Source organism: Hydractinia symbiolongicarpus, chromosome 6 (genome assembly GCF_029227915.1).
Source record: "Hydractinia symbiolongicarpus strain clone_291-10 chromosome 6, HSymV2.1, whole genome shotgun sequence".
Lineage (NCBI taxonomy): Eukaryota > Metazoa > Cnidaria > Hydrozoa > Anthoathecata > Hydractiniidae > Hydractinia > Hydractinia symbiolongicarpus.
The window spans coordinates 9811174-9831896 of NC_079880.1; the positions used below are offsets into that span (position 1 = coordinate 9811174).

The 20723-nt window shown below is 33.5% G+C and overlaps 2 protein-coding genes across 2 annotated transcripts; one reads left to right on the forward strand and one right to left on the reverse strand.

Annotated features, from left to right (window-relative positions):
• The first annotated feature begins 209 nt into the window (after window positions 1-209).
• On the forward strand, window positions 210-2820 carry LOC130646933 (50S ribosomal protein L15-like). The gene is made up of 4 exons (XM_057452606.1): window positions 210-395; window positions 1406-1566; window positions 1776-1932; window positions 2423-2820. Exons 1-4 carry the CDS (start codon window positions 276-278, stop codon window positions 2738-2740), a joined length of 756 nt encoding a protein of 251 aa, XP_057308589.1. The 5' UTR covers window positions 210-275; the 3' UTR covers window positions 2741-2820.
• Window positions 2821-4482: 1662 nt separating this feature from the next.
• On the reverse strand, window positions 4483-15000 carry LOC130646932 (glutamate-rich protein 3-like). The gene is made up of 16 exons (XM_057452604.1): window positions 14906-15000; window positions 14630-14723; window positions 14425-14550; window positions 13945-14187; window positions 13552-13704; window positions 13405-13452; window positions 13008-13167; window positions 12398-12584; window positions 11487-11659; window positions 10315-11225; window positions 9979-10053; window positions 9495-9699; window positions 7761-7942; window positions 6903-7031; window positions 5960-6054; window positions 4483-5707 (listed from the first exon to the last, which is right to left on the reverse strand). The coding sequence occupies exons 1-16, from the start codon at window positions 14923-14925 to the stop codon at window positions 5197-5199; spliced, it is 3312 nt and encodes a 1103-aa protein (XP_057308587.1). The 5' UTR covers window positions 14926-15000; the 3' UTR covers window positions 4483-5196.
• Between the last annotated feature and the right edge of the window lie 5723 nt (window positions 15001-20723).

Here is a 20723-nt window from a genome sequence, read left to right on the forward strand (position 1 = left end):
CTTTTGTTTGAGAGAAACTCATTTTATCAACTCGAAGAAGAAAGCTTAGTTAACTAGGCTGCTTCAGGAGAAAAAAACCTGAAATGTCCTCCTTGGTGTATTCTACTTTATTGACCAAAGTTTTGCGAGTATAAAACTGTAACAGGTGGATGAAGCATTTGATACCATCATTACGAATATACAAAATTTAAACCTTATATATTATGTCTCTGTTAATTATATTTATGTAACAGGTAAAAGACAAAGGATAGTATATAGAACTTTTCTTCAACGTCATGGTATTAAATGAAATAACAAAGACAGTATGTCATGTCGAAAGAAATTTGAAATATTTAAAGGATATGCCGAGAGTGGGTGTAAACAATATCAGAGATTTCAAAGGTGCATTTAAAAAGGTAACTAAGTTATCAGCTATATATCTCTATAATAATAGCCGCCGTCTGTCTGTCTCTGCGCGGATCCCCCGCTGAGTTAGAAAATGATGTTACGGAAACACGAATATCAAATGCGATATATTTTTATCCACTTTGTTGTGACGGGTAAATATAAAGGACGGGCGAACCCGTGGATTTTTCCACGGGTAACGACTAATAAGTATAAATATTGTAAGTTTTAAACTGTGAACTTGGTCTTTTTTTGACATGGCTTATTATACATGAACGATATACAAACATATTATCCTTTTGTATTGGTTGCACGTGGTGTAGTTGGTTCGTCTCCAGCTTCCAATTCTGGGACCGCGGATCGAATCCCGCTCACTGCTTGGCAGTATGTTAGTGATGAACAAAGTAGTTCTTCTTCTGACTTACACGCATGATGCTCGCTCGTCATAATCAAAGGTCTGATCGGGGTGAAGCATTCTCTGTTGAGAATGAAATACGAATGTGCTATGATAAATATTCACCTATATAAGTAAAATTAATATCTGGTTTTACATGCATAAAATCTATTTGTTTTTACCAGTTTTTTTCATCAAGCTCATAAATTATTATTTTTTTAGTCAGCTGCATTTATTTTTTTATAAATCGGGTAATAAAAAAATCAAAACATTGAAATTGACATCCTGTGCTACTCTTACAAAAATAGTTCATTGTGTGATTAGCTCGTAATCGAACGTTTACTCGTGCAATTGGAAATAATCGAACTCGTAATTTTTTACATATACATGTATATTATACTTTGCACTCTAACCGCATACTTTTCTGCACTGGAAAATATTTTTTTATTTTAAAAAATGTTTGTGTATACTAAAGAAAAAATTGTAATAATTTGAAAGTCAATTTTTAAAATGTAAACCTAATGTTTCAATAGACTGTTTTCTTTCAGGGAAACGTATAAATATTTTGTTGTCTGTGTACTTTTAGTAAGATTCGGTAATTTGTGATAATTTTATGTTTTTATTTAGAAAAAACGCGTAGGGCGTGGTCCTGGATCCGGTAAAGGGAAGACTGCTGGAAAAGGTCACAAAGGTCAAGGTCAAAGGGGAACGTTACCTCGCATAGGATTTGAAGGTGGACAGACACCCTTTTATCGGTTAGTTCCGAAACATGGATTTACTAACAAACGGTAAGTAATCCGTTTATCCGGTTTTATTGTCGGTGATGAGAATGTATTTGTTTATAGTTGCGAAAGAGATTTTTTACACCGGTTGTAGAAGATAATCTGCTCCTACAAATGTTGACTGGATCAGTATATTCCTTCCATGTAATTTTAAGATAAGGCCTTTTTTCATCTTTAATTTTAATTTCGCGTGTACGTCACATTTAATTTTTCAGTTTCAAAAAAGAATACAATCCCGTCCATCTGAACACGATACAGTACTTCATTGATAGCAAGCGTATTGATCCGGATGAAAAAATTACCATGGAAACCTTATGGAAGTCCGGAGCAGTATCCGGACGCATTAAAGATGGAGTGAAATTACTTGGAGCGGTAAGTGCGACCTGGTGTTTTTGTATGCCTAAGGTTTTTTAAAAGGCAGACATATATTTGTTAGTTTTGTGGTTTTGTAAAACACTTTTTGCAAATGCGACCACAAAAAGGTAGATAATCAAGGCACAAATATAAAAAATGGCGGCGTGTTGATAATATATTGCTTTGCAATGCTATGTAGCTTCGGTCATTGCAACAATTGGATTAAAATTAAAATATTTAAAGTCACGTAGTACACTTTCGGCTGCATCTTCCATTGTATTATTCCATGTAAAAAAAACCCGTAAATTTAAACACTAAATGATACCAATATGCATTTTAAAGGTACTATATGCAGAAAGTCGGATGCTTTAAAAAAAAAGCTATCGCGGTTCTAATGTAGCTAGATTTGCTAAGTAAATGTGTATTTATTCGTTCGCAGTGTATATATTCGCTCGAGAGTGAATTTTCTAAAGAAAAAATAAAAATTAGATTTAAATTCTCGTTATAGGGTTGCACGTGGTTTGATGGAACGATTAATATCGAAGTGAGTCGTGCATCACAAAACGCCATTCAAGCAGTCGAGCGAAACGGAGGAAGAGTAAAATGCGTTTATCACGATCGAATCGCACTTAGAGCTTTACTTAAGCCGGAGAAATATGACATTATACCAAGGCCTGCGAGACCTGGAAATAAACATATTTTATTTTATTCCGATCCAAACAATCGAGGTTTTCTCGCTGACCCAGTTGAAATAGAGAAGAAGAGAAATGAAAATCTTAAACTTGGACGAGTTACAGAACAGCTGTCGAATGTAAAGCTAAATTAAATATAATTGAAATTTTGGCATTGTGCATAGATATTTTTGAGTACTTCTAAAGAGAAACACAGTCAGAAAATATACAATAATCTCTATAATAATAAATGCCGTATTCTGTCTATCTGTCTGCAAGAAAAAGCTCACACTACAGGTACACGAAATAGTGTGGTATTTGAAATATTTGTTTTCTATACGTTGCTATACGGATAAGGGGAAAAGTTGAACCACTTTGCTGGTCTCTTGAGCCAAATTACACACTTATAATTAGAACTTTTACTCGAATTTCAAAACAAATTCCGGAATTCCAACGTTTAAACGTGTTTTTTCTTTACATTCGAATAACGGATTTTTTTAAAACTAACACGTGCGTGTGTCACCACACATTACAGACGCACACATTACAGCTAAATTTGTAACACCAACATGGCGTCCGTACATGCATCGAAAAAAAGATTCAATCTAAAAGTTTGCTTAAGTTCAAAAGAGATTAAAAAAGGAAGATCGCCTCAAAAAAGATTAAAGAAGAAGATCGACTCAAAAGAGATTAAAGAAGAAGATCGCGTCAAAAAGATTAAAGAAGAAGATCGACTCAAAAGAGATTGAAGAAGAAGATCGCCTCAAAAAAGAGATTGAAGAAGATCACCTCAAAAAAGATTAAAGAAGATCGCCTCAAAAGAGATTGAAGAAGATCGCCTCAAAAGAGATTGAAGAAGATCACCTCAAAAGAGATTGAAGAAAAAGATCGCCTCAAAAAGATTAAAGAAGAAGATCGACTCAAAAGAGATTAAAGAAGAAGATCGCGTCAAAAAGATTAAAGAAGAAGATCGACTCAAAAGAGATTGAAGAAGAAGATCGCCTCAAAAAAGAGATTGAAGAAGATCGCCTCAAAAGAAATTGAAGAAGATCACCTCAAAAGAGATTGAAGAAAAAGATCGCCTCAAAAAGATTAAAGAAGAAGATCGAATCAAAAGAGATTAAAGAAAAAGATCGCGTCAAAAAGATTAAAGAAGAAGATCGACTCAAAAGAGATTGAAGAAAAAGATCGCCTCAAAAAAGAGATTGAAGAAGATCACCTCAAAAGAGATTGAAGAAGATCGCCTCAAAGGAGATTGAAGAAGATCGCCTCAAAGGAGATTGAAGAAGATCGACTCAAAAGAGATTAAAGAAGAAGATCGCCTTAAAAGATTAAAGAAGATGGACTCAAAAAGAGATTGAAGAAGAAGATCGGCTTAAAAGAGATTGAAGAAGGGCAAAGCTGTATTTTAACTGCTAAATCAGTTTTTTTACGGAATTAATTTTTTTAAAAAACTTTTAGATTTAGATTTAACGTTCGCTAAGTGGAACCTATTTTTTTATGGTTCTTGAAAGTTCCACTTATCGAGCGGCAAATATATTCCATAATGGTAGTACTAAACTAAAAAAAAGATTTGCAGTAACAAATTCCGCCTATGCGAACAAAATTTTAATTTTTTTTACCCCATGTTTGTCCCTTGTGTTTCTTGAAGATAATCGCATAGTAAAATGAACGTGAATTGAATTAGTTAATTATGCTTAAATACTACTAAATGCATGCCATGAAAAAAACTCAAAATCGCAAAAAATCTCACTTTTTCTTAATGCTGCCGATACCATTAAACCTAATATTTTAGGGGCCAAAAAGGCTGTAGTTTGTCCCTCACTTTCTCGTGTTCGTACTTTTCACACCCTTACCCCTGCCACAGGGCGCCATAGTAATACAAAGCAGTTTGCGATTTACATTTTCAAAAAAAATATATTACTTGTGTTAGCATTATGTACAATTATGTGGAAAATTCAATTCGGCTATTTAAAGGGAAGAAATCCTATGATTTATACATAAATACTTACACATAAACCTTCTTAGGAAGGACACACAAATGTAGTTAAACGACAGAGAGACAATGCACAGGGGGGGGGATAGATGACACAGCGTAAAACGTTATGAACATCCACGCGGCATTACAATTTTTTTCCTGACCATTCTCGTACTGTCACTGAGCTACACAAATTCGCGGGGTTGTTTTATATCCAGTAAACTTTAACATATTCGTTTTAAGGGCTAAAGTTGAACTTAGCGTAAACTTTCAAATCACCCTCTCCCCATCCCTGACATTCAGAAATATTCCTCATAATGTTAATAGTATTATAAGTACACTCACCGACATAAGATATTTTATAAGGCCGAAATACGAACTCTAATGTTTTACCCTCAAAATGATTTTCAGTAAACTCTGCTTAACCAATCTAGCTTACAGTTGACTATAGTTGGAGAGGTTTCTTATGTGAACGTGCACTAAAGAATAAATATATATACAATACTAAATGAAAATCGCATTTGCGCGTATACAAGAAATGACGTAAAAAGGAAAAGCAAAAATGGCGGGAATTTGCAAGTTTGTTTGAAACCACCAATGTACAATAGGTTCCAATACAGCGGAATCCGATTCTCAAGAATTCACTTTCTCCTCCACGCGTGTATAAATTACCGAACGAATTTTGTTAATCATCTCGTCCGAAAAATTATTATCTGGCAGCAAAGTCACATCAACTAATGTCTCACATCTTTTTATAGCCTCGTATATCATTTCTCCAGCTACGTCATCTATGAAATTTCCTTCGACGTCAAGCGACACTAAACTTTGGTTCTCGCTTATTCCGTCACAAATAGCTTTGACTCCGTCATCCAACATGTTGTTGGAGTCTATTGATAATGTTTTTAAAGAACGATTTACTTTTAAAGCATCTGCAATATACTGCCATCCAATGGCAGTCAGCCCGTTTTTACTTAGCGTTAAGCTCATAAGCGACTCATTTTCTTGAAGATATGCACCGATCGCCTCTGCTCCTTCATCGTGCACATTACAGTTGGCTATATCCAGGTTGGTTAATGTATTGTTTTTACTTAACGCATGCAGCAATGACGTCACACCTTCGTCACCAAGAGGATTTCCATCCAACCTAGAAATAAATCCAAAAGATTACAACACGAAAATTAAGTATGATAATATACACACAAGATACTATTAATCGGACAAAATTTCGCGCAGACAAATTTTGGTGATTTTGGCTAACTTTGCCAAAAATATTTCGAAATAGTAAATTTTTAAACATGCTAAATTCGCGAAATAAAATCTTCGAGAAATACGATTTTTTGACTTCGCGAAATAAAATTCGTGCAAAAAATTTGTCTAGTTAATAATTTCATCTTACATCAACACTTTGATTTGATGATGTTCGCCAGACAGACTTTCAGCAACATGTTTCCCATCCTCAGCATCAATGTTGGTCAATGTTAGATTTAGTATCTAAAAAAAGTATCAAGTTAAGACAATTTCCAACCAAAAAGGAGACAAAGCGACGATTCAAACCCTACCCAAGTCATGCCATACTATAAAAGTGTGAATCGATCCTTACACTAATACTTAGCGTGAGAATAGGGTTGATATCTTAGGCAGTTGTCTAGTTGAGAAGCTGTTGTACTGGCACGCCTTCCATAGCTCAAATGGGACCTTTAAATGGACCAGAACCCCCTCCGCAGGAACATAACTGATAACAGTTCTATTAGGAACTAGAGACGCTATTCTGAGTACATAATAATAATAATCCATATACATTTTGTGCGCACGTGCGAATTGCAATTTGGAGCAGAGTGACATGCATTAACTGGATTAAAGCTACATAGATTTTTGTTTATTGTTTCGATTCGATGACAAAATACATTATATTTCGCAGGATATACTTTTGCAAATCAAATATCAAACTTTTTGCGATCGTATGTTGTTACAGATAGGCGGTTTTCACGGAAACTTTTGCAGAAGAACTATTTTTCTTATTTTGACGAAATTTTTTTAACTTTGCGAATATTGAACAAATTCGCAAAATAGGTCCAGCAAATATTAATTCCGCAAAATGTAATCCAGCATTAACGACTTAACGTTTTCAAGCTTCTTACCTTTGTGTCCATGTATGTACAAATTGATATACAAAAGAATTGCTGACACCAAGAGTTTTACAACAAAACATTTCTTAAAATGTTAGAAATAAGTTTGCCATAAGATAGTTTTCAGAAAGTGTATTTTTGACAGAACAGTAACTTTTAGGATCCAGTACCATGAAAATTTTAAAATCAAAACAAACAACAAAAGATTATAACCTTTAAATTGCCAGCCTTTGAAATGACATCTTTCAGTTTTTCTACGCCACCATGGAGAAGAGTGTTACGCAAAGATATAGATTGAATTTCCCCCAGGTTGTCGTTCATTAACATCAACAATTCATCGGTCTAAAGATGAAATAAAATTAAATTTCTTTTTCACATATATTCTTTGTTTACATTTACAGGAAAAGGCGATATAATACTAACTGAACGGGCGAATAAAAAACGCGGACGACAAACCTGTTCAGAAGAAAGTATAAGATTTGACAACTCGATGTTTATATTAAATTAATGAAGCCACTACAACGCACTTAAAACTTTGAGGGCAAATAACTTGGAAATAACTTGGAAACGGGGTGGTGACGTCAGTCATTTTTCACCGCGTTAGTAACTAGGGACCACCTAGAACCAAATTGGATAAGTTTTCCAAACATAGGTCCCCGTATCATTCTCGAAATGAACGGGTTGATGACGTCTGTAAAAAGCCTCTAAATCACAAATTTCCGTAACAGTTTGTCAAAAGTGCACGATCCTATACATTTTTTAAAGCGTTTTGAGATCTACACGATCTAGGTAATGGGTATACGAATGTCTAAAATAATTTTTTTGTACTTTAGGGAACTTTGCTGACGCCAGCAAAATTTTAAAACATTTATATCTCCTTATACATCTCCTTATATTTGATCCTATACATTATTTTAATCAGAGTTTTAATCTCTACATATTACAGGCAACGGATAAACTCAATTTCGCCAATTTTTTTGTATATACATTGCTGACGTCAGCAAAACACCGTAAACAACCTATTCTTATGCCTCAGTTGATTTTTCCACGGCCCTATCAAATACAACAAACCTGTTCAGGTGAGAGTAGAAGATTTGACAAATCTATGTCTTTCAAGCTCTCAACCAATGACTTTACTGGACCATCATGTACACTGCGTTTCGTGATATCAGAATTATTGCTAACTTTGTTTGCCTCAAAGCCATCCTCAGATATATTGTCAGGATCGTTGCCTTTGTCCATATACTTGTCATCTAAAGAAGATAAAAAACACGCTCATAATGACATTAGGTTGATGGACACGGTGCTAAAAACAAACCTCAAATGAAGCAAAATTTGCGGAAGAAATTTCGCGAGAATAAAAATTTCACGAAATATTTCCCTTATTCGCGAAAATAAATACTAAAAATGCCTCCATTGAGAAAAATTCTTTTTTGCGAAAAATGACATTTCCCTAAAGAAATCTTCCAATTACAATAACATAGCTTTCTAACATATTTTTGAAAATATAAAAAAAATAAATGTATATAAAAAATATTCCCTAAGTTTTACAATTTTTTACAGCTTTGAGACGCAAAAATTTCTTCCGCGAAATTCGCAACTATCAGACCCTTGGTTCGCAAAAAATTTTTCTCGCGAAAATACCTTCCCTTAAGGTAGCCTTCCGCAAAAGATATAACGAAAACGTAGTGTATGTAGTGTAAAACAAATATATTGCTTTAGAAAGCGATACTTCAGCTTAGTGTCCGGGAAAGATTGCAGTAAATAAGTTCAGTTTCAAATCATTAAAACAACAACAACAAAAAAAAAAAAGTCCCTATGTTTAACAGCACAACTCAAAACATGAAACACTAACAACAAAAAGTAAAAACACAAAACATAAAAACAAAAATAAAAAATCTTACATTAAAGCAGCACACTTTGTTTACTTCTATTCTTTTCTTTAAATGTTATTTTTCTTTTTTGTGTTAGTTTTATTAGTAGCCATATTTATTAGTCAGTGTTAGTTTTAATTTAAATACATTATTTAGTTAATTACGTAGACAGTCGCACCACTTAATATTTAATGGACCAGTAACACATCCTCCTGTGCAAAGTTTCTATCAAAGAATATCAGTAACAGGTTTGAAAAAAATGTTAGTAATGAGATTAGTAAGATTAGTCAAAGATTAGTGAAAACGTGAATTTTAAGATTTCGCATCAGATAGCAACAGCCGGCATCATGCAAAAATAAACACAAAAAGAATTATAACATTATCTATTTTCAATATTTATGTAGTGTACATTGTATGATAAAATGTTCTCCACGGCGGAGAGTATTCCGACTCTCTTCCGCATTGTTAATTATTCGGATTTATACATCTGCTAAAAAATTATTTGAGAAATTTGTATACAATATTTACAAAAAAAAAATAAAAATGTTGACACGGAATCGAATTAAGAAAAAAAAGTTAGAACTTTTTACCCTTACTTTAAGTTTCAGAAGCATTAAAAGATTTAAACCATGAGAGTAGGTGAAAGGTTTAACCTGTTTGCTTACACGCATACGTAAACCGCTGTCAACATTTTCATCAATAACTTACGCCGCAATTTTGCATATTATCATAAATCAAAAAATAACACTAACGAAAAATGTTAACTAACGACAAAGGAGGTTGCTAGTATGTGTGTTTAACACAAGATCTTTACAAATCCAAGAGGTTTATGTCTCTTTAAGTTTTGGAAAACAATTACGTCTTATCAACGATTATTATCTCACATGGCGAAAAAAAGTTACAGCAAGAAAATTATGCTACTCTGTTATACCTTCGTCTACGTTCTTTTGTTCTATTTTCTCAACATCAATATCAATATCCTCCTCATCATCATCATCGTCATCATCGTCACCCAGATCTGTCAGCATGATTTTTTGACTAATATGTTGCATGGCGTCAAAATCTTCATCAGAGTCACTCACATCAGAACGAGGCGTGCTCTCGGGTGTTGGTTCCACAACCACTTTCTCGTAATGCTAAAAAAATTAATCCCTCGCGAGTTATGTAATCCACATATTGCTACAGTGGTTTTTGGGTGGTTGTGAGTTACACCTGCTTTGCCACCACACTGCTTTGCCACCAGGCCACACATTGGGGTACTCAAAGCAAACGACGTAAATTACATCAAAAAAATCCTATATTCTGTACAGTTGCCAACTTGAAGTAGATTGTTTTGTGCCTTAATCGGTCTCAGAGAATCCAAAACCGTTTTGTGCACAGCTAAAATACTAATGGTGAAAAATAAAGTCACTTACAACTACGTCAACTTCTTCGTTAAACTGTATTGTTTTATTTTCATTTTCGCATTCACCATCTTCATTGCCAGTCAACTAAAAAAAATTGCAAAAGTTTATACGCAAAAGACAGTCAGACACGTGCACAAGCTGTGAGTGTTTGTAAAATGACGTGCGCAAGTTGTGAGTGCTCGTAAAATGACGTGCACGAGTTGTGAGTGCTCGTAAAATGACGTGCACGAGTTGTGAGTCCCGTAAAATGATGTGCACGAGTTGTGAGTCTCGTAAAATGACATACACGAGTTGTTAATGCTCGTAAAATGACGTGCACGAGTGGTGAGTGCTAATGATACTCACCATTGTACTCTCTCGACTGATGACGGATGGTAGACTGTCATTCTTTTCACCAGCGTTCTCATCTTCCTCCTCATTGTTTTCGTCATCATGTGTAACATCTGAATGCTCTACAACGACTTCAGGACCTTCTTCGTTATGCTCATCTTCCTCCTTTTTATTAGAAGTGCTTTCGCTTTCAACTTCTTCTACTTTCGCCTCGGATTTCTCGGAACTGCTTTCTTCGTTGTTTTCTACATTGGCGTCATTTCTATCTTCGTCAACATCTTTTGGTTTGTCGTCCTCACTGTCACTATCGGAACTTTTTGATGATCTTGAAGACTTGGAAGAAGTGCTGCTATCGCTGTCACTGTCACTATGAGAGTCATCTTTAGCTGCATCATCCAAGTACACGTGACTTACAGTGTCTTCACCCTCCTTCGCATTATCGCTTTGTTCTGTAGTCTCTTCTACTTCGGTTGATTTTTCAGCTTCACTGCTCACATCATCTGTGGAGTCTGGTTTCTCTTCATGTTTTTCACTGCTGTTATCTTCTTCACTGTCATCTTTTCCATCAACATCACTGTCAACTTTCTTATCCTCGTCTCTATCACTCACATCTTCACTTTGAATTTTTCTCTCCTCAATGTTTCCTTTTGTTTCTTCTTCTTCCTTTCCCTCTTCTTCATCTTCAGATGATGAGCTTGCACTACTGCTGCCAGTATCCACATTTTTACCTTTTTTGATCTTTTCTCCATCCAATTCATCAGCAGAATCAGAATCTGACGACTCACTCGAACTTCGCGGGTCTTCTTTTAAATCAAATTCTTTCTCTTCTTCCTCTTCTTCTTCTTCAAAATCATCATCTTGATACTCTGCTTCATTTTCATCTATATTTTCGTCTTCGCCAGTTTGTGTTGTAGCGTGTGCAGAAACTAATAGATAACAACATAAATATGCATTACATGGGCTTTTACCTTTATCTAACAGACAAGAAAACAACATAAAAGCAAACATTTACTCCGGGACTGTCACTGTGGGAATACAGGATTAATGATAAATTAATGTAAGAATAACAGATTGGTTATTTAGAAACACAAAAAATGAAACCTAATTTTAAAAATTTTAAAGCTACGCTTCACAAAAATCATATCAATTTTTTTTCCTTAACCAGAAGTTGCATAATTGGTCAGTACCTGGTCTCTCTTTTTGTTTTGTTTCCTCTTCTCCTTCATCTTCTCTTTTTCCACCTCGACTAACAATAATGTCATAACTTCTAACAGCTTCTTCTTCATCACTCGACGTGTCTTCTTCTTTATCTTCTTCTTCTTTATTTTTCTCCTCGTTCATATTAAGTCGTACTTGACACCTTTAAATAAAAATTTGTTGAGCCATAACAACAACTTTGATCAGTTTACAGTAAGAATATTAACAACATAGTACATAAAGACGGTAATAACCCTAAACGAGTACTATATGTTTTGAGCTTTCCATAAACTTCTCTGACGTACAGTTTAAATTGTAAAATAAATCCTGAACATACCACAAGAAAGTAGCAAGAAAAAATTGAAAGAAAATAGCTTGCTAGTTTAGTCGAATGTTATTTCCAAGAATACCATTTCGATACACCAGAAGTAAAAAAACAATTTAATAACCCTAAATGAGTACTATTATGTTGTATTTTTATATGCATAACGTCTTAAACCATATAAAGGCTTAGGTTAAGTGAAAAAATAAGCATATGGTTAGCACATCATCAGCGAGATTATTCTCAGTTGCGCTGAATCGCTATTGACAATCACTGTAATATTTAGGACTACTTTTACAAAACTTCAAAGCAGCTTAATGATTAAGCACCGAGAAAAACAAGTGTGGTGACCAAAATCTACCTGGTTAATTTTATTACAAAAGAATATCGCAAGCATAATCTGAGCCTTTTTTGGAAATTAGGATTAGGCTTACACGAGCCTGATTTCGAAAATTATGTATGCTTATGAAGAAATAACATGTATATGTTCTGAGCTTTTCACAAACTTTCCTGAGATAAAGTTTGAGTTGTGTATAGTACTTGCCGAGCTGGCACTAAAATGATAGCATTTCTTTTTACCTATAACAAGGTGCTGCTCCCTGCACAGAAATCAAAGCAAACTGGCTATTCTTTCCACCAATCTTGTTTCCAGGTTTGTGTTTATACTCACAACAGGAACTGACTCTAATGTTGATAATGCCATTTATATAAATCGTCAATCCAAAGGGAGATCCGCGATGTCTTCTTGATACAAACGTGAACACAGCTACAATAATAATAATAATAATAATAATAATAAAAAATAGTGAATGCTATTTTTCATCGTTGGTGGGAACAGTTTGGATCTCAGTTAGAGTAGTGAGTAATTTTACTATCCCATTTATGTGCCATTCGTTTTTTAAAATTAAATTCCCCAGAAGTAATTCCATGTTTCTGATCTATTTCCAGCAGTAATCTCGTCCGACAAAAACAGAAATTGCTATCATAAATAGAAAATGCAAACAGTTCCCGTAAAATGACGACCAAAAAAATGAGAACCTAAAGAATACATTTAGAATTTTTGTTTTTTGTTTTTTAAGAGTTTTTGCAACAATTTTACGTAAAGTCGTCAACACAGTTTATTTAAAACAAAGGATACCAGCAAAATTTTGGGGAATCAAGTCATGGTTAAAAAGCACAACAAACTTACTGTTAGCAGGTAACAATTCTCTAAACACACAGACTGTGCTAGCTCCACAATGTTGTTGAATGACTTGTACTTCACTTAACTTGCTTGATGGAAACATATCATTCGTCAAATTGAGGGGTGATCCAAGGAACTTCATTGTCACTTCAGCCATGGACTGAACCTATTGGAGATAGCAGTTATACTTCAGTACAAAGAACCATAAGTATTATTCACGAAATTAATACCTGTTAAAAGGTAATAAAAAAGTTTGTGAAGGTTTTAAATATTTGACAAAATTTTTATGTCATTTGCGAAAGTTAATACTGTTGACCTTCTATCTATATATATTCCTAATTAACAAATACTACATTATTTCTTGCAAAAAATCATCAGTAAAGATTTTAAAACAAGAACATACTTGAACACGATGTGCAATTAGTTGATCGCTTTTCGCCAAGATTAAACCCTGAAATTAAACATATTTATATGTAAATGAAGATAAAATTATCATAAAAACAGAGCATGTCAATAGAAAAATTGAAAAAAGTGAAAGTGAAAGACTCACTCTATGAACTTTTCTTTTCTTTTTCTTCTTAGTAGCAGGTGGATGTGGAGTGAATGCTTTTGCTGTGCTTGAGCGTGGTTTTTTTAGTCTTTGTTCAGGGAAGTGTTGATGTCGATCTGACATTACACTATCAGAATAAAGGGATTCATTTGTCTAAAAATGAATGAAATATATATAAGGCAGACGAATAGAGCTTAGCATCGTGAGGGAACCCAAAGAAGTCTATGGCACACCGCAGAAGTTGTAAGAGGAGAAAACGTGTGATGCTGGACACTCAAAATTAAAGAGCAATAGAGCCCTTGCCCTTGTTTTGCTAGATGTTAAAGTTATAGACTAGAGAGATGGATGAGTCAAATTCCAGCCACATGTAATTATCAGCATCAAGTTACTTACATCATAATAGAGATTTTTAGATTTCCCATCAAAGTAAATATCAGGCAGTTTTGTGTTACGATCTTCTCCCCTCACTACAGCACTTTTTGCTTTACGGTGCTTAGCACTTTTCTTTGATCTAGGGGAAAGCAGTGCTATCAATTCTTGGTTCGATTTTTGACAACGCTCTGTTCGTACTTTTTGCACCAATTCAATTTTGTACAACTCGTCCAGTCTTTTTCGGATTTCATGCTGACGCATACGCTAAAATAATCAAAAGAAAAATTCTTATCAAATTAAAAAAGAAACATCGTTTAAAAATACAAAGTAGCTAAGGTAATATTGGATTTAACACTGCTGTCTTTGCCATCTCAGCAGTTTATTTGACATATTTAGGCACATCCTTTTTACACCAAAATAAGGCTAAAACTAAGAATGCACTAACCTTGCAAAAAGAGTAAAAAGCAAAGTAAAAATAATAAAACAGGCATAGATACACACCTCCATGTCCAGGGCCTTTTCTACAATTGCATTGGCTAGGATATCTCTGACATGTTTACGGTGTTCCTTCTTCGCCATTTTCAAGCGGTATGCATTCTCACTAGTAATGTGACCAGATTTTGTGATCTGTAAAAAGATGTATATATCGGAAAAAAACTTGCCAGAAATAACCAAAAACAAGATAGCAGGAATTCTTAAAACTTACCAAGCCCGATTTCACAAGATGCTTTTTCATTTTTGTATTACCGAAGTATCCACTTAGGTTTTTATCAAGTAAGCTGTTGTAGTTGGCAAGTGGACTAAAAAGAAATACATCAGGGCAGTGTTCACATTAACATTCGCCTTTATATTTGAGTTTTGACTTACCAACAACAATCAGGCTAGAAAGTCAATCACACACACAATCATAATGACACAAATCAAGCCACCAGTTTTAACATTGAGTGTTAGTCAGCAGACAATGAATGTACAGTTCACTTACCCTGCATCAGAGTGACTCATGTTGACTATTTGCTCTTATAACTCAGTTTTATTTTTATATGTGTTTTTATTAATCTAAAATAAAAAAAATTTTTTGAAAGGTAAAAACATTGTGGCATAATGATTTATTCGGGAAATTTTAAGACCAACAACGCAATTTTATAGAATAATATATTTCCAGTTTTCGTAACTCATCATCAGATTTGTTCTGTATAAAACAAATAAATACAGTTTAATAACAGTTTTATTAAAAAATAACCTAAGAACAAATACTAAAAAATGTTATGACACATCTTAAATCAGATTTTAAACAATAATTATATTAAGCCATAGCTAACATCCCTGAAGACACCATTAATTATATTTTAATAAGTAATGTATGATTTTTATATTTATCCTTTGTGTTCAAAGTTAATTTAATTTCACAAATATAAAATGCTTCCAACACCGTTAAATGATGGGACGATCTGCTTGATGAAACAAGTATAATAGCGTCATCCATTGTGAGTGCGATGTTGCATGATTTGAAGTGACTACCAACGGGACTTGTTGATCTTGTATGCTCTTTTACGCGGGTTAGTAAATGCCGGGTTGTTTGCATTGAAATCTACAACAGAGAGAGAATCCAATGGTAGTCTTCCATTTCTTGACATTCTCATTAAACAAATTGGGCGCAAATTGTCCTCTACTTGGTACACCAAAGCCACTGATACAGGTCCAGCTATGAATTTTCATTCCCTCGCAATGCGCAAGTATAAACGACCTGTAGTCTCTAGTATGGTATGTCCACGGTGTAAATTGTGCTATGTCGGGAAAACAATCTGGCATTTACTAACCCGCGTAAAAGAGCATACAAGATAAACAAGTCCCGTTGGTAGTCAATTCATATCATGCAACATCGCACTCACAATGGATGATGTTATTATACTTATTTCATCAAGCAGATCGTCCCATCATTTAATAGTGTTGGAAGCATTATATATTCGTGAAATTAAACCAACTTTAAACACAAAGGACGAAAATAAAAGTCATACATTACTTATTAATATAATTAACGGCGACTTCAGGGATGTTAGCTATGGCTTATTATAATTATTGTTTAAAATCTGATTTAAGATGTGTTATAACATTTTTTAGTATTTGTTTTTAAGGTGTGCATATATTTTTTAATAAAACTGCTTTTAAACTGTTATTTATTTGTTTTATACAGAATGAATCTGATGATGAGTTACAAAAACTTGAAATATATTATTCTATAAAATTGCGTTGTTGGTCTTAAAATTTTCCGAATAAATAAATTTTTGCAACAGAAAAAGAAAATATGTACATTAATGATAATAATATATTTATAGTAAAATATCTAAATCTCTTTTACTCCTTCTCCCAAATAATTAAAGAATATATTATTAAATTTTGTGCTCCCAATTGAAGATTTGAAGCTCAGATGGGCTATTTTTTGAAAAGAAACAGCAATCAAACTACTCGAATGGACTTAAATTATTGCTAAAATGTCAAAATAACAATATGTTTTGTATTTAAGCCATAACAGAGAATTTAGTAACAGGGGCATTTCTGGAGATAAATAATGAATCACATTGCTTTTATTACAATTTTATCATTAGTCTCTATGTCCTTTACAAGTAACAAAATTTAAAAATTAAATTGTTACTTTTTATAATCAGAGGACCATACAACTTTGAAAATCAGTATTGTAAGAGTCCATGAAAAGCCTGTTTTCCTTCAAATTCTTCTCAAAAGAGGTAAAATGAATTATAAGAATAGAAAAATAAGATATTATGAACATGTCTTTAACAATATTTTATCAGATATAGCACATTATTTTGATCAGTGATTCAAGGTTTATACAATAAAATGGACCGTCGCAGATGTGATTAAAGCAAGGATACAAAATCAATTTAAATACATTATGGAAATTTGTTAATCAACCATCAACAGGTTTGTTTCACAATTTTAATAATAATAGAAACTTCTTTTATATCTTCGTATCTGCTTCTGCATTGCATAATTTATATGACGCTAGCATAATTCTAAACTTTACACGTGTGTCTCTGCTTTGCAGCAACCATCAAAATTATCGTTCTTTATAAGTGTGTGTCTACGTTGAAAATTTAGAAAATGTACACAAAAAATTTTAGCAAAATAAAAATGCAACGCAGATACACACTAACAAAGAACGTTGCATTTTTATTTTGTTAAGTTTAATTGAATGTTTGTATAGGTTGCGTTAAGTGTTTAATTGAATTTCTTTGTATGCTGCTTAAAACAAAACATCATGTAGAATCAAGTCAGAAACGTTGGCTGTATTAATTCAACCCTACATTTCGGCGGATGGAATTCTAAAAATAACCCTAAAAAAGTTTTCACACAATAATAGAGAAACATTGATAAGGAGTTATGGGAAATAAATTATGTTGGTCAACATATTTACCTGAAACGTATCCCGTCTTAAGAATGCCCAACCTCTGCTGATTATAGCCAGCAAGCCTTCTGAAAAGATTGCAGTCAAGAATGACTAGTTACAGATGTTCTGCCATTCATTTTGGGTAACAGTTAGCAAACTAGGCAACATACTATAATGTACTACAAATTTTCTAATAGAAAACTATATATGGACGAATTCATTGTTTACATTTTCAGTGATAAGCTCTTTCGAAGCAACTAAGCTACGCAGCTACTTAGCAATACAGCAATGTGGATGCTCAGCTACACAGCAACGCAGCTACTCAGCAATACAGAAATGTAGATACTTAGCTACACAGCTACTCCGCTACACAGCAATACAGCAACATAGATACTCAGCTACGCAGCAACACAGTTACTCAGCTATGCAAAAACTCACCTACTATTTAGAAAACTATTTAAAGAACAAAAAATTTGTCATTACAAATGTATACATGAAAGCGAAGTCGTTATATTGTGAAATGTTTAGTTATGCTTGTTGATATTTTACTTTAGTTTAATTGTCCAACTGTGTTTTAATCTAGAAATAGTGAGCTTTGTGTAGCTGTGTTGCTGCTGCTATATTTGTTAGGTTATTTATTTTTTATTGAGTTGCTGGGTTGCAGAAATTTATAGTCTTAATTTTTTTACCGGGGGTTTCTATAGTTTAGCCGCTCTTTCGCCTTTGGCATTTGCGTGGCAGGAAAATAGATGGGGGCGCAGGTAAAGCACACAAAGACATTCTTAGCATTTTCAATGAATTCAAATAAAGCAGAAGGCATCGACCTACATGGATAATAAACCCTAACGATGTTCCCGTTGGAAGAAATCGAAAGTAAAAGACATTTCTTCATCAAATCCTAGTATCTTTTTTTCTGCTATGCAAATGCCAGAGCCAAGGAGCTTTCAGTACCGCTGAAAAGTAAACAAATGACGTTGTGGTGGAATTTATCTATACATTTCCTAGCAAGTTGATGGTTTCCCTATGCATCTTCAAAACTGATCCTCCAACCTAAAGTTAGGAAATCACATTAATTATGCAGTCTCCAACTACCCCAAGAGAGTGGTTTAGTAGTCAACATTAAAAAGTCGAATAGCTAGCTAGCTAGCTATAGCTAGCTAATACGTTTTCATTATATAAAAATCAAAAGCAGTTCTTAGTCCTTCCAATCGCAAAGAATAAAGTCTAAAGTGAACTAAAGTAACAGTGCGATGACATCAAGCGTCGCATAAACCCGTCAAGAGAAATAAATTAAAAATTATGAAACACCGTTGTTTTGATTTCCCATTCCTCGTCAACAAAATGGCCATGTTTCTTGAAAATAACCTCGTTTTGCGGTTGCTATGAAAGTTAATAAATATTTAATTTCACCGAACAAAAACACAGTAGATATTTATTTATTCATGAACTTAACAACTTTGGTTTCATACCTCTTTCTTAACAACTTTGTTTTCACACCAGATCAAAGTTCAATGATTTATACCAGTCCAAATCAATATTATTTTTTCAATAAATTTATACAATTAATTTAGACAAAGGCATCGTCATGGAGTGTGGTGTGTGCGATTTTTCCGTAATATATTCTCAAGTTGATTCTTGTTTTGCCTTAGCCTTATTTTCTCCAACAATTTTATGTTTGCGCACATAATCAAGAATACAATCTGCGTTCGTTTTATTTAAGTACTTTATCATTACTGAGTCATTATTTAAAATATTTTAAGGACTAAAAAAATTCCCATTTCAACAGAACACAAAAAGCTACAACAAAAAGTGATTTATTTGATATTTTTTATTAGACTCGCGATGGAGATTTCGTTCTTTTAGGAACCGAAACTTTGTCGTCATCAAATTTTAATTTTATCTCTTATATAAAAAGTGACTGATTTTTCTTCCCATCAGAAAATTGGAAGAGTAAGATTGGGGGATGAATAACACTGAATTCTAAACGCATTTTTGCGCAACATTAAAAACACACAGAACTTCACGACATTTTAGAAACCACACAAATTTAGGCTGAGCTTTAATGTTGCTTAAATTTCTGTATTATACTATTGCTATTTTCATGATTCATGTTGTTTTCTTTTTTATATTTACTTTGTTGGCCGGCTGTTGCTTAGCTACAAGTTGCTTCGTTCATTTTAGGAAATTTAGCGCCCCATAATGTTTACAAGCAGCCATTTACAAAAAATGTGTATTGTTCTACGCTTACATCGTAATTATAAGGAAACCTTTTCCTTCTTCGATGTTTTGAGTAAATAGTCGCGATCAAAAAACAAATGCTCGCGCTGTTTAAAAGAGTAAATATGTGGCCACATTTGATTTTTACTTAGCCAATTTAAATTCAGGGTTTGACATGCGAAGTAAGTTTGTGTTCTTTGGTTAACAAGAATTTGGAATTTGCTCTGGGTCATTGATTTTCATCTCTTAGTTTGAAGAGAACTCAATTTTGATATTTTTGTGCTTTTAGACTTAACGCCATGGCAACGTGAGGGGGGCTTTTTCTCTTTTAACGCTAACCAAATCGCACTATCCTTAACGCCAACCGAAATATGAAACATGTTTATAATAATCAAATCCCGCCAAAAACGGGTCCAAAAAGTGTATAATGCGTCATTATCTATTAAATCCAAAACGTTACGCTTTTCTTAAATACTAATTTTAACACAGTTTCCATCATTCAAGAATTCACACAACCTGGTCCCCAGGGCATGTGGAAATTTTTAAACAAAAACTTAATATTACTTTGAAGAAAAACCTTGATGATGCAGAATGTAATTCCAGCAACACAATTTAACAATCAAGGTAATTTGATACCACTTATGCTGTGATTTTGACAACAATGTGTGATTTTTGTACTGTAGTTCTTACAAGGCGTGTTATTGGTGCGTGGTGCTGTAATTTTGACAATGTGTGTTTTTCGTGTTGTAATTTTGACAATGTGTGTTTTTAGTGTTGTAATTTTGACAATGTGTGATTTTAGTGTTGTAATTTTGACAATGTGTGTTTTTAGTGTTGCAATTTTGACAATGTGTGATTTTAGTGTTGTAATTTTGACAATGTGTGTTTTTAGTGTTGTTATTTTGACAATGTGTGTTTTTAGTGTTGTTATTTTGACAATGTGTGATTTTAGTGTTGTAATTTTGACAATATGTGTTTTTAGTGTTGTAATTTTGACAATGTGTGTTTTTAGTGTTGTTATTTTGACAATGTGTGATTTTAGTGTTGTAATTTTGACAATGTGTGTTTTTAGTGTTGTTATTTTGACAATATGTGATTTTGGTGTTGTAATTTTGACAATATGTGTTTTTAGTGTTTTAATTTTGACAATGTGTGTTTTTAGTGTTGTTATTTTGACAAT